At 39.1% G+C, this 13,572-nt stretch overlaps 1 protein-coding gene across 1 annotated transcript in view; it reads left to right on the top strand.

Annotated features, from left to right (window-relative positions):
• mospd2 (motile sperm domain containing 2) overlaps positions 1 to 12,211 on the top strand; it is a 28,015-nt gene extending 15,804 nt beyond the window's left edge. The window contains exons 11-15 of the mRNA XM_034693445.1: positions 7,671 to 7,764; positions 8,328 to 8,424; positions 8,783 to 8,903; positions 8,985 to 9,087; positions 11,653 to 12,211. Of these exons, the coding sequence (XP_034549336.1) occupies positions 7,671 to 7,764; positions 8,328 to 8,424; positions 8,783 to 8,903; positions 8,985 to 9,087; positions 11,653 to 11,793 (556 nt within the window). The 3' untranslated portion in view covers positions 11,794 to 12,211. The remainder of the gene's footprint in view (positions 1 to 7,670; positions 7,765 to 8,327; positions 8,425 to 8,782; positions 8,904 to 8,984; positions 9,088 to 11,652) is intronic.
• Positions 12,212 to 13,572: the final 1,361 nt, after the last annotated feature.

The following is a 13,572-nucleotide window of genomic DNA, read 5'->3' as shown; positions in this document are numbered from 1 at the left end:
ATGAAGCCACCAAAAATGTTTTGTATTGCCCAAGTTACCTCCTGCCAATATGGTCTGGGCAGTTCCGAAATATGTGAAAATGGTCTGTCAGCTATTCTCCATATTTCCCTTCCCACTTCAGCTGTCTGTACATTTTTTTAAGGGGGTTAAATATCTAATCAGATCCTGTTAACAGAAATCCCTTCAAAGACCTGAGCTGGTGGAGGTGGACACATTTAGCAAATCCTCCTCTAAGATGACAAGTGCAGATTCTTTCTCCCATTTTAGTTCCTCTTTTTCTGTTCAGTGTGTCTTATTGGATTGAATTCTAAATATGTGTAACTGAGAAGTGTCCTAGTTTGTATACTTTTGTTCTTCAGCAAAAATGTCAACACATTTGGTGAGAGATTTCTCCATAGGTTATAGCTCATGAAAATAAACCCTCCAGCAAAAGCCTCTGGTAGCAATCATACAAGAAGCAGGCAAGCAACCCCCACACACAGTATTTTTAGGGTAAAGTGAGAAAAAAAATAAAGTTTATCTTTCATTTCCCCTTACATGTCATCAACCAGAAAAAAGCTCCTGTCATTTAAAAAGAAAATCACAAAAAAAAATAAACAATCAAGTGTGAAAACATCCATTGTTGTTGTGCTTTACCTGTACCCAGGCAGTGTTAGCACAACAACAATGGATGTCTGTACTTAGGCCAAAGGTTCAGGGTTTGAAGCCAAAAAAGTCCAGCGGTTACCAAAGGATTTCTGGTTTGATTCCCAGAACTGATGCTGACCTTTTAACGAGTCTGTCCTCTGTCCAAAAAAATACCCCCACTCCCCTTTAGAGCAAGACACTCCACAGCTTTGTGCAAAGACTACAAATCAAATGTTGAAACTGAAAAATCACATTGTATACTCATTTTAACTTTGATGCCAGCAAAATATTTAAAAAAAAGTTGGCAAAGGGACAAAAAAACACTGAAAAAGTTGTCCAAAGCTAAAAAAAGAAAAAAAAACCTACATTAAATTGCATCAGGTTAGTAACATGAATGGGTATAAAAAGGATATTTCAGAGAGTTTGAGTCTCCTAGAAGTAAAGATAGAGGCTCTTTGTGAGAGACTGCGTGAGCCAATGGTTAAAAAATGTCAAGATAAGATATTCCTTTATTCGTCCCACAACGGGGAAATTGAAAGTGTTACAGCAGCAAAGTAGATAGTGCAAAACAGTATTAAGTAAACTAGAACATATAAAATAGTAATTATTAAAAATTTTAGAGCAGTGTTGCAAAGAAATTGCATAAAATTGCAAAGAATTTGGGGAAATCCTCATCTACAGTACAAAATATCGTTAAATGATTCAGGGAATCTGGAGAAATCTCTGTAGAAAATTAACAAGTCCCCAAAACCAGTACTGGATGGCTATGGTCCTCTGGCTCTCAGGAGACCATGCATAAAAAACAGACATGACTCTGTAGTGGAAATCACTGCATGGGCTCAAAATCACATCCAAAAACCATTGTGTGGGAACACAGTTACTTGCTGCATCTACCAATGCAGCTTAAACTTGTACCATGCAAAGAGGAAACCATATATAAACATCTCCATAAAGAGGGAACACCTGGTCATACCAGATCACAGCTCAAAAGCCAGCCACTGTGTTGATGTGTGGATTCACAAGTGCTCATGGCGTGGGTAGCTCAAACATCCGAGATCACACCCTTAATGCCGAACAATATACACAGGTTTTGGAGCTGCATGTGCTGCTATACAGACAATGTTCTTTTTAGGGAAGACCTTGCATATTTTAACAAGTCAGTGCCAAACCACATCCTGCACATATTACAACAGGATGGCTCTGTAGTAGAGGAGTCAAGGTGTTAAATTGTTCTAACCGCCGTCCTGACTTGTCACTCATTAAAACAAGAAATACAGACAATGGAGACCCCGAAATGATAAACGGCTAAACCAAGGATCAGGCAAGAATGGGACAACATTTCACTTCAAAACTGTGGAAACTGGTCTCTTCAGTCCCCAAATGTTTAAACATTTGGGGAAAAACAGAGGTGATGTAACACAATTGTAAGCATGTCCCTGTCTCAACTTTTTGAAAGAAGTTGCTGGCATAAAATTTTGAATGAGCTGAATGGGGAACTATACCATTTTTCAGTTTGAACATTTGATACGTTTTCTTTGCACCATTTTCAATCATACATAGGGTTTAAACGATTTGCAAACTCTCAACACAACTAAAATCATTTTTATTTATATAGCACCTTTCATACATTCAAGCATGCAGCCCAAAGTGCGTCACAAAAGAACAGAGACAGAAGACAACAGCAATAGATAAAAGTGGAAAGTGATATAAAATACTTATATAAAATTATGACAATCAAGTCAATGAAATAAAATCAGAGAAGTATCAGGAAAATAAAATAAATAAAATGAAATCAGGTAGATAACTGAAAAATAAAATAAAATATAATATAATAAGATATAATGAGATAAAATAAATAAAAATGATGCTATAACAATGGTAGCAATGGTTATAATGCAGTCCAGGGCTAAAAGGAAATTACTCCAAGTTTAAATCCAGATTTAAAAAGTAAGTCTTAAGTTTACTTTTAAAAACACCCAGAGAGCTCGCCGTTTCAATGTCAGTTCTGGTGCATAAAAACAAAAGCTCTGTGGCCGCTCATGAGGGACACATGAGGAACATTTGAAAGGGAAACATTCAACTGTCAATCAATCAATCTTTATTTGTATAGTGCCAAATCACAACAAAAGTTATCCCCAAATGCTTTTACAAACATAGCAGGTCTAGACCACACTCAATGTTAAATTATTAACAAAGACCCAACACCAAGACAGGATAAGACTCAATCTTATCTCATCTTAATCCACCATGAGCATTGCACCTCACAGTATTTAGCTAGTTACAGCGGAGGGGAAAATATTCTTTTAACAGGCAGAAACCTCGAGCAGAACCAGACTCATGTCAGACAACCATCTGCCTCAACCATCAAATTCTGTTTTTATCTACATTTTACACAGTGTCCCAACTTTTGGGGAATCAGGGTTGTTTTCAAGAAAGCAAGATATTTTTTTTTTTTGGAGACTGCATCATTTCATATCATTGTTACTTTTAAAATTGGAACCACATATATGCGTTCTGAGTATCCAGATTCCAAAAGAAGAATTTGAATTGTACTTACTGACTTATGATTGCCTTGTACTTATTGACGAAATGTTCTCTTCACAAATTGACTCAGTGTCTGCAGTCATTATTGATGTGTTTGTTCCTTTATGGCCTAATTGATCTGGACACACATGGGCAGGAATTAACCATGCCAGAAATCGATAGTTCAGTGAGAGACACTGACTATTGATCAATAGAGCAACTTCCTTCTCATGTAGTCTGTCACAATATTTTTTTTTAACTAAGCATTCAGTGAAGTATCGTGAGTATGAAATGATCTGGATTCTTCTTTGGTAAATACACAGCAGCGCTTCAACATACTGTATGATACTGCTCTTCAATTTCATGAATAAGGTCCGTTGAGTTGTGTTTTCTCAGAGAAACTGCTTTGATGTGAGGATTTTGACAGCTCTGGGCTGCGAATTATAGTGATAAACAGATTTAAATGAGCCTTAAACGCAATTATATTTCTGAGCTGCGTTAGCCTTAATTCGGGGCTGTGGGCTTTAGAGGGGAGTAGGGGGCTTTGATCTTGTGTTTGCCGAAGGTTTCCAGAGCCCGAAGACTCACTCTGAGATCAAGCGAGCGGCAGACTCTACAGCTGTTTTACTGGGTAAAAGGACATAAAACGAGAAAATCTATCTTTGTTCATAGCAGTTCTAGTCCGTGAAGCATAGCCATGCTGCATCAATGAAAGGCTTTATACACATGAGGCTGATATTGTAATACACTTGCAAGTTTCTTCCTGGTAAATACGTCTACAATAAAATTGCTGTTCACTGAGGCTGTATTCATCTAATCGCAAACTATTTATAGCCTAATTAGACTGTTGTGAACTTGATTAGAGAAAGCAGCGAGTTCAAACCAAAATCTAAGGTCAACCAGCAAGGAACGTGTATGATTGCTGAATTTTAGGCTACAGATTTTCTTTAGATATCGCAGCATATTCTTTCTGTTCATGTCCATCTAAAATTAAATCGGAGGATCCTACAAAAATTAAAAAGGCACCAGATTTTCTGTCCTCTGAACAAAAAACATACTGATGAATAGAAACATTTAAATTTAGTATTTTGTTTCCTCGTGGTGATTCTCATTTTATTCCATTTATACGTCACGTGGAGGCAGTTTGGCTGTAAAGGCTGCACGTGTGGTTGGTTGTATGGGGACAAGTCCTCAATCAAACCCCCTCATTCAAAGGCACATCTGCACATACTAGCTTCTCTGCTCAGGTCTCCATGTTATTAGACCTTTAGACATGAACATGTAGCGTGGGGCACCATACCTTGTTTAGTGAGCCAGTAACAAATTGTAGGCCAAACGAGGAACAGAGTGGGGATGTAAATTGGAAGTTGTTGGTTTTTTTATCAAGGTCTTATTATTAATGTGTTATAAGAAAAAGTAAACATTTATTCATAATCATTGTACAACCATTTTTTTTCTCCCTGTTTTCTCATTATTAGCACACGTGTATATATACCATAGACTGTATAAAATATGGACGTAGTATCTGTGACGTCATCCATCTGTTTCTGAAGCACTGTTTTGAGGCCAATCGTCGTGGCAGCGGGCATATTGCTGCTGTAGAGCGATTGTGATGTAAAGAGGCGGGCTTTGAGCATCCTCAATACAGCTACAATGTTCCCGCCTGTCAATCAAGTCAGCTGTGCCTCTCATTGGAAGACTCGTAATCTCAATATCTTTCACCCTGTACAGTGTGTGCCGATTGAGAAATGAGCTATCCAGACTACACTCGTCTTTTGTACCAGGCTGTAAACATGTTTATTTCTGCTGTAAAGATCGTCTTTTTTGAATTGGTGTGTTTGTGGTTTCCAGTACTTCCGGAGCCAGCCTCAAGCAGATCCTTGGTGAACTGCAGATTTTAGAACTTCCACATTGGACTCATATTTTTTGGCCGGAGGTTGCCGCTTGATATATACACATACATACCTACACAATATACACATACAGTATACACATACATCTACATCTATGTATTACACACTATTTCATCAGCATTTAGAGTTTCAAAGTGAGTTAAGAAAGGTTACCAAGTGTCAAAGAAATTCTTAGTTGACCCAATTATAGTGTATTGCAGTTGGACATAGAACATGACCTCTCTCACCCAGTCTCCATATACAGGTGACAATGGTTCTATTTATTTTTGTAATATCATCCTTCTGGCTAAGAGAGAACAAAAAGCGTTACTCCAAACAGGGCTAGAGAAGGACATGGTTCTAATTAAATGATACAAATGTTTGACACGGTGTTAAAGATAGATTACCAAAAACTGTTTAGTTTTGGACAGGTCCAGAAAATGTGTATCAGAGTGGCAGGTTCTTGGAGTCATCTGTCACATGTGGGATTAAGATCTGTCTTAATCTTGCGAAGTCTTTCTTTAGTCCAGTGCAGATGGTGTACAATTTTAAATTGAACTACTGCATGTTTAAGTCAAATAGAAGAAGAACAGATTCTTTTTTGCCACAGTTCTTCTGACATAATGTTGACCTAAATCATCCTCCCATTTATTCTTAAGTAACTCAAGAGTCATTAGTTTATCTGTGTTCAACAGCTGATAAATTATACTTATAACTCACTTTGTATTAGGGTTGCAAATTCCGGGAATTTTCAAAGTTGGAAACTTTCCATTGGAATAAACAGAAATTAACGGCAACGAACTAGGAATTAACTAATTTGAAGGTTTGCTCTTAATAGGGAACTTAAATATAGTTTGGGAAAATATATTTCAGCATAATCCTGACTAAAACAACCAGATTTCATTCAAGTACAGTTGCAGATGCTTTTTTTATTTGAATGTTGAATGGGAATTTTTTTGGAGGGAGAGGGGCTCTTTTCATTTAACATTTTGAATAGAACTTTGTTGGGATTGCATTTTTGTTAATTTTTTTGAAAGGGTTGGGTCGGGGGGATGAGTAATAACTAATTCAACATTAATGTTTTTGTTCTTCATAAAATAATAGATTGATCAATAAAATATTTAACACTTCATAAAGTTCTACTTACAAATAAATCTGTTTTAATTGTGTTATTTTAGATGGATGTCTGCTTATAACAAAACAAATATTTATGCTTGGATATGATACCTTTCCATTAAACTACCCTCAATTCCCATTAATTCCCATAAATTTCCATGGGAAGTTTCCAATTTGGAATATTTCTAAAATTCCCCAGCTTAACTCCCCATGGAAATTTACTGGAAACGTTCCAGAAATTAACCAGAAAATGTCCACCCCTTTGCAACCTTACTTTGTATCTGGTTTATGATTAAAAATGTCATCTAAAAGGGATGGAGATGGACATTAAATTGGAAGTTTTGTCACAATATGGTGCACCTATTCCACTAAGTCGGACAGAATTCTGTTGCTTGTAAATTAAATGACAATATCTATACATTTCCCAACATTTAAATGGAAAAAAAAAGCTTACTAAAGAGAAAAAAAATGCACAAATTGATTGATCAAAGAATTGGCAACATATCTTTAAAAGCAGGATATAAAATAGATAGTATTTTTTTTTTTAAAGTGATATTTTTTAGCCTTTTTGCTTTTATTTTATAGGACAGCTGAAGAGAGACAGGAAATGTGGGGAGTAGAGAGCGGGGGAAGACGTGCAGGAAATGGTCAACCAGCCGTGAATCGAACCAACAACCCCTGATACCAGGACTGTAGCCTCCGTACGTGGGGTGTAGATAGCATTTTATTTAATTTCATATGTCATTGAATCTATCATACATATACCGCTTAAACAAGAGCACTGCTAATTTTAGCAGGCCTGATGACTTTAAGTTGTGGGTCAGCCGTCACACCGTGATCCATTCACACGCTGCTGTGGTCGTTACATTTTCCATTCCTCCGCTAACAATGAACAGTCTATCTTTTCAACCAAAACTTCCGCTCTGGTTTGTTGAGTCACTCTCTCTGCCAGCTGCTGTCAATCAAACACAGACCCCAATTTGCCTGTCAAGTCACTGGCAATGGAGAGGATATTTCCCAAAAAGCTCTTTTCCTTCCTTTCTAATATTCTTTAAAACAAATGAGGAAAGGAGGATAACTAGATGTGGTTTCAACTGGTCTTTAAACTTTCAAATAGTACTGTTCAATCCTCCTGTTGCCTGTAAGAACACCTAGATGAAACAGGTGGCAGAAATCCATATGGATCAAGAATATCAGCATGTCTGATGTGACAAAGAAATGGAGTCAGAGGTTTGGAACATTTTCTTTGCTTCAGTGCATTAGCTGACAGTTATGTGTTGTAGGAAAAGTTACAAGTGCAGAGATAACCACAGCACGCACACAGGAAAGCACAACAAGTGTAGCAGACCAATTTGTATCGATGAGATATCTAAGAGAGAGACAACAAAGCTTCTTGTCTGCACTCAGCATTGACCCTTCTTTTTTTAGACTTTAGCCTCCGGTTTCCACGCAGACACTTTTTCTACAGTCGCTCTTGTTTCATCATTTGTCTTTTCCTCTCTTCCTCTCCAGCCCAGCAGAGGAGCTCAGCTTCGGTTCTGGGGAGACAGAAAAAAAAAGCCTCATTATCCTGAGCAATGTGACCAAAAACCAAGTGGCCTTTAAGGTGAGTGTGAGGGCAAGCACATGCAGGCGAGCGGGGCATTAGTGGAGAAAGCAGCTCCTTTAGATGAAAGTAATGATGGAATAAGAAGGATATATCTGAGATTCAAACACCTGATCATTAACGGTTTGGACGTGAGGATTTTTAAGTCGATTTGCGAAGTCAGTCACTGTTCTCAGCTGCTCTCATGCTTTTTGAAACTTCATATGAGAAGAGGGCTGGGAAGTTTTGGCTTTTCACACCACATCTGATTTATGTTTTTAATTGATTTTATGCTGCGAGGTGCTTCCAGGCTGCAGCTCTTTGGTGAAATTTGCAGTGTAGTTCTCCCACTGGGCAGCTCTGTCTGTTTTAGATGCTGGAATAAATTAATCTTGCAGCAGCTTCTAGCAACTGCAGACTTGTGAAAAACTTTTCAGTTGACTGAGGAGCCTTTTTTGGGAAAGAACTCCCTGCTTTTTGAGCACTTGCTGAGCCTCTGTGTTAGCGTTTTCCCTGTCTGAAGAGAACTATGAAGCTGTACCTTCATGACTTCCTCACTAAAGGTGTCTCTTGTGTCTTCACAGGTACGGACCACAGCACCTGAGAAGTACAGAGTGAAGCCCAGCAGCAGCAGCTGTGAAGCAGGGGCTTCAGTAGACATAGTCGTGTCTCTACATGGAGGTACTGAACTTCTGCTCCTCTCACAGCAGCTTCAAAACAGTGAACTTCAAAATCGTTAAACAAGTCCGGTTTAAGTTGAAGTTGCTTACCTTTTCAAAGTTGCCGGCAGCCACTTTTCCTTTTCCTTTTTCTTCTGACAAACAATTTCAAAAGTGATAAAAGAATCATCTCAAAACAAAGCATCAAACAACTGACAGTGCTGTGTGAGTGAAAACATTTAACAGCCTCGAAGCATTAAAATGTCAACTGTAGGTCAACAGCAGTGGCACTTCACTTACAGTTACTGCAACCTTTTCCCATTCGCTTTCACTCCTAGCTTGAATATTATGTTCTAATAACTCTGAATATGTCTCTGCAGGTTCTCAGGCCTCTCCACAGGACAGATTTTTGGTTATGGCTGCAGAGATGGACAACGCTGGATCACAAGAACTTGCACAGTTCTGGAAAGAAGTACCAAAAACTAAGATCATGGAGCACAGGTATTTCTTACTTATTACATCCATGCCAGCTGCATATTACATCCTGATGATCCATCTCATTAGACGGTGACTCTTCCGCAGGTTGCGCTGTTATGTTCTGGAGAGTGCAAGATCAACAATGGGTCCCCTCAAGGACAGCCTGGTGGAGACGGGGACCAGTGGGCAGCAGGAATTAAACACGACGGTGAGTTCTGTTGAAAGAGAAGCACATTACGAGTTATCTCAGCTACAGAGAACTCATTGATAGTGACACCTTTGATTACCACAATGGATTTATATGTTGACTACATGTGTTTTAAACCTATGGTTCAGTATGACTGTTAACTGAGCACCAAACCAATTGGAGAGAAACATCAAGATGAACAGTGAACACACCTACATTCTGGGACACCACTCTCATGTCAATACTTCTTTTCACACATGAACTCCCAAGTTTGCAGATAAATCTAGGACATTCAGGCTCTGATATCTTTAGGAATATGCCCGGTATACATGCATCTCACAGCAGGACATCATCTGTGTTGGATGTGCTCTTGTAACTCTGTTTATTCTGGTTTAGGTGAGAGGGAAGCTGGGGAGGGCATACAGGAGGAGGAGTCTTCCGTTATGTTTCTGGGCTAATATCACTTCAATATGTATAAAGACTTTCTGCAGGACTAGCATAGCAGTAGTTAACAAGAACTGACGTGTAAGGTGAGCAGTGAGCATCCCTCCCTGACTTCATGTAGACATGTTGGCAGGAAGAAGAGGATAAGAGAGGATCCCGGTGTGTCAGTTCCCCAGACAGTCTAAGCCCATAGCAGCATAACTAAGAGCTGGTCCAAACCTGATTTAGCTCTAACTATAAGCTTTATCAAAAAGGAAAGTTTTAAGCCAACTCTTAAAAGTAGAGAGGGTGTCTGCCTCCCGGACCCTGACTTGTAGATTATTCCAACGGAGAGGGGCCTGATAACTGAAGGTTCTACCTCACATTAGTGATGCAACAATTAAAGATTTTGGTGGTATGATTATTTAATGATTATCCCGATTATTATGTGTTTAATTTACCAACAGGTTTTGAGGGTCCGTCCTCAGAACATTTAGAGTGACAAACACGTTATTTGTGTCCTGGAGTATTCTTATGTACCAGTTTGTCATGAAACTGTCTAAATTGGGAATTATTTATTTTAAAGATTAATCTCTGCTACTTCCTTGATGAATGTCAAATTTCATATTCTCATAGATTTTAAGTGTCATTATTCACATGTTAGTCTGATGCTCATAAAGACAAAGTTCAGCTAAACTGTACTCTCATTTTACAGAATTATGAATGATCAGATTTTAACATAATAGTCTGTTCTAGTTAGTTATTCATTGTAGACCTTTGTCACTTTTAATACCATTCACAGGTCTGAAACAGTTATTAATATGACAAGCTGTTTACATGACCTGACTGAAGCCTGTCAGGTTAAATTAATCTATTTTTACTCTTATATTATCAATATGTAATCCTCTACAATACTGTCTGAGCTTTTTGATAACACGCCAACGCACTATAACCCCGTGTGTGCGCTTAATATTAAATGAATAATTCAACTGACAATATTTACACTCCGACGTGAGAGATAACAAACACCATCAGTGTATGAAATAAACTTCAGTCTGAAGTCTCTGTCAGCAGACACAAACAGTGACAGCTGAGCTGACTCGTATCATCAATCCCTCCACAGGTTGAACGTGCACTCAGAGATCAGCGTGTTGTGTTTTAATTTTCGGACACAGGTGTTGTAGGGACGACCTCACCTGTAGAGAAGAAAAGAGACACACTGCGCAGAATGTTTATTTAGTCCCTTTATCTTCTTGTGCTGTTTTAGCAGCGCCTTTTCTGCTGCACTGGACTGATTTTAATAAAACGCCGCCAACACGTCGTTGCAGGTAAAAATGAAAACAGTGTTCTTCAAGAAAACTCTGCTTCACACTTTGAAATGCTCACTCATTTTTCGTTTACAAGTTGCGCCATGCATAATGTACTGGCCCCTTTTTGACAAAGACATTAGAAAAACTTGGTGTAGCTTAGCCTTCACGATCAGATTAACCGTGACACTTTTACGCGCGGTTAATAGTGAAACTGGTTAATCCTGACACCCCTTGATGATTCCAAATGAGAGGGGCCTGATAGCTGAAGGCCCTACCTCCCGTACTACTTTTAGGGACTTTAGGTACGACAAGCAGGCTTGCTGGGAGCTAGTGTTCTAGAGAGGTACTAGGGCACTATGAGCTCTTTAAGATACGATAAGAGACAAACTATTCTATCTCTTTTCTGTTTGCCTCACAACCCCACCTTCACGACAAGACTCCAGGAAGCCACTACACCTAGGAAAGAGACAAGCAGTCGTGTTAAACTATAAATGAAACCTAAACCTCTCTGTTCTAGTTCTGTTTACGTCTTCAGAGGTGCTCGTAAGTGTACTTTAGAAGTTTGGAGAAAGCCAGCCTAGCTCTTTTCCTTTGCTTCCAGCCTGAATGTGAAATGAGCTTATTGCCTCCCTGCTGCAGGTCCATACTTATCGCACAGACATGAGAGCAGTATCAACTGTCTCAATCTAACTCTCGGCAAAAAAACAGATTAAGCATATTCCCAAAATGCCAAACTAATCCTTGAATTTACTGTGTATCTAATTTGTTGCCGCAGCTGTAATTGCAAGGGTGTTAGATTGATAAACCCGGTCGGTGAACCAGTTTTTGTTTGTGTTTTTTTTCTTCTCACCAGCTCATGCGAGTCATGGCCAGCAGCTCACGGATGGAGCAGAAGCTGAATACATGTCTGTGGGTGCAGAAGGTGCTCGTCATGTTGGTGCTGGTCCTCGTGGTGCTTAATCTGCAATGTCTTTACCTCCTGGGTACGTCTTGACCGGCAGCTTCCTCCACCTGCAGTCTGTCCACCACAGACCGGTTCCAGCTGGGAAAAAGGTCAACCACCTGAAAGAAGGTCGCCCTGTACTCTCCCTTCCCTCCCCCCTATCCTCCTCACAGGCTGCTGTCACTTCAGGGAGGGGTGCTGACTTTAGGGAACAAGTGAGTTGTTGAAGTTTCTTTGAGAGAAGACCAAAGTGGTCTGTTGTTTTTTGGCACTTGACAGTTAATATAACTTTTAATAATGTGACATCAAATCAATTATGTATTTTTTAAGACCTCATGGTAAAATAAACATGTATTTATTGCAAAACACAAAACATGTAGGAAAAGAAAGCTATTTTTGATCATTATGTACAATTTTTTTATAATGTATAAAGCTACAGATTATAAAATAAACATCTTTTGTCAATCTACCTCATTTGTTGAACGTTATTTCGCTTTTTTATCAATCAACCAATCTTTATTTGTATAGAGCCAAATCACAACAAACGTTATCTCAAGACACTTTTAAAAACATAGCAGGTCTAGACCAAGCGGCAACCTCTGGTCTAAAAATATGAGTCCAATGCAGAAGTGCTAAAAACTGCAGTTAATCAAGGATCCACTTGAGGCTGGCTCCGGAAGTACCGGAAACCACATACACACCAATTCATAAAAGACAATCTTTACATCAGAAATAAAAATGTTTACAGCCTGGTACAAAAGAGCAGTCTAGTCTGGATAGCTAATTTCAGAATCAGAATCAGAATCTGCTTTATTGGCCAGGTATGCTTGAACACACAAGGAATTTGACTTTGGTAAACTGTGCTCTCATTGTACAAGGCATAAGAATAAGACATACAAATAAAGATAAAAATATAATAACAATAACATCAGCTATATCAGATCTCGATCGGCACACACTGTACGGGGTGACTGTTTTTTTATAACGTGTCAATTTCGAAGATATTGAGATTCCGAGTCTTCCAATGAGAGGCACAGCTGACTGGATTGACAGGCAGGAACACTGTAGCTGTTGGCTAGGAGGCTCAAAGCCCGCCTCTCTACGTCACAATCGCTCAACAGCAGCAATATGGCTGCCGCTGACGATTGGCCTCAAAACAGCGCTTCAGAAACAGATGGGTGACGTCACGGATACTACATCCACATTTTATACAGTCTATGGTCTGGACCATACTCTATGTTAAATCATTAACAAAGACCCAAAACCAAGACAGGATAACATCCAGTCCCCTCTTACTGACAGGACTCGATCTTATCTCGTCTTAATCCACCATGAGCATTGCAACCTGCAGGAAAAACTTCCTTTTAGCAGGCAGAAACCTTGAGCAGAACCAAACTCATGTTAGACAGCCATCTGCTTCTACCAAGTTGGGGTTGGAAAGAGGGATAGAGGAGAAAAGAGAGAGAGATAGTGTGATAGCTAGCTCAGAGGATGGAGAAGCTAATTTATGTAATTTTCATCCTTGAATGTTGATGTTTCGGTCACTCAGTTGTCATGTTTTGCTATTTTCTCCTTCTTTTCTAAACCCTCATTAGCGGATAGGTGTCTAATTGAAAACACCGCTGTGTACGACCTCACTTAAAACCTCTCCACGCTCAGACCAAGGAGCCACAGGAGAACTTCGTCTCTGCTATCTCTTCTATTTGTTTTAATTACCTCAACAGCAGCAAACTAAAAATACCAAAGCAATTACTGGAGAGTGCAAGGACACACAGCACAGCCCACTTGTAGCTTTGTAGGAAGCGCTGATATCTAAAACAAGATCTGGCT

The sequence above is a fragment of the Notolabrus celidotus genome, chromosome 10, assembly GCF_009762535.1.
Source record: "Notolabrus celidotus isolate fNotCel1 chromosome 10, fNotCel1.pri, whole genome shotgun sequence".
Taxonomy (NCBI): Eukaryota; Metazoa; Chordata; class Actinopteri; order Labriformes; family Labridae; genus Notolabrus; species Notolabrus celidotus.
The sequence above is the reverse complement of the archived record's forward strand: the minus strand, read 5'-3'. Positions and strand labels throughout refer to the sequence as shown.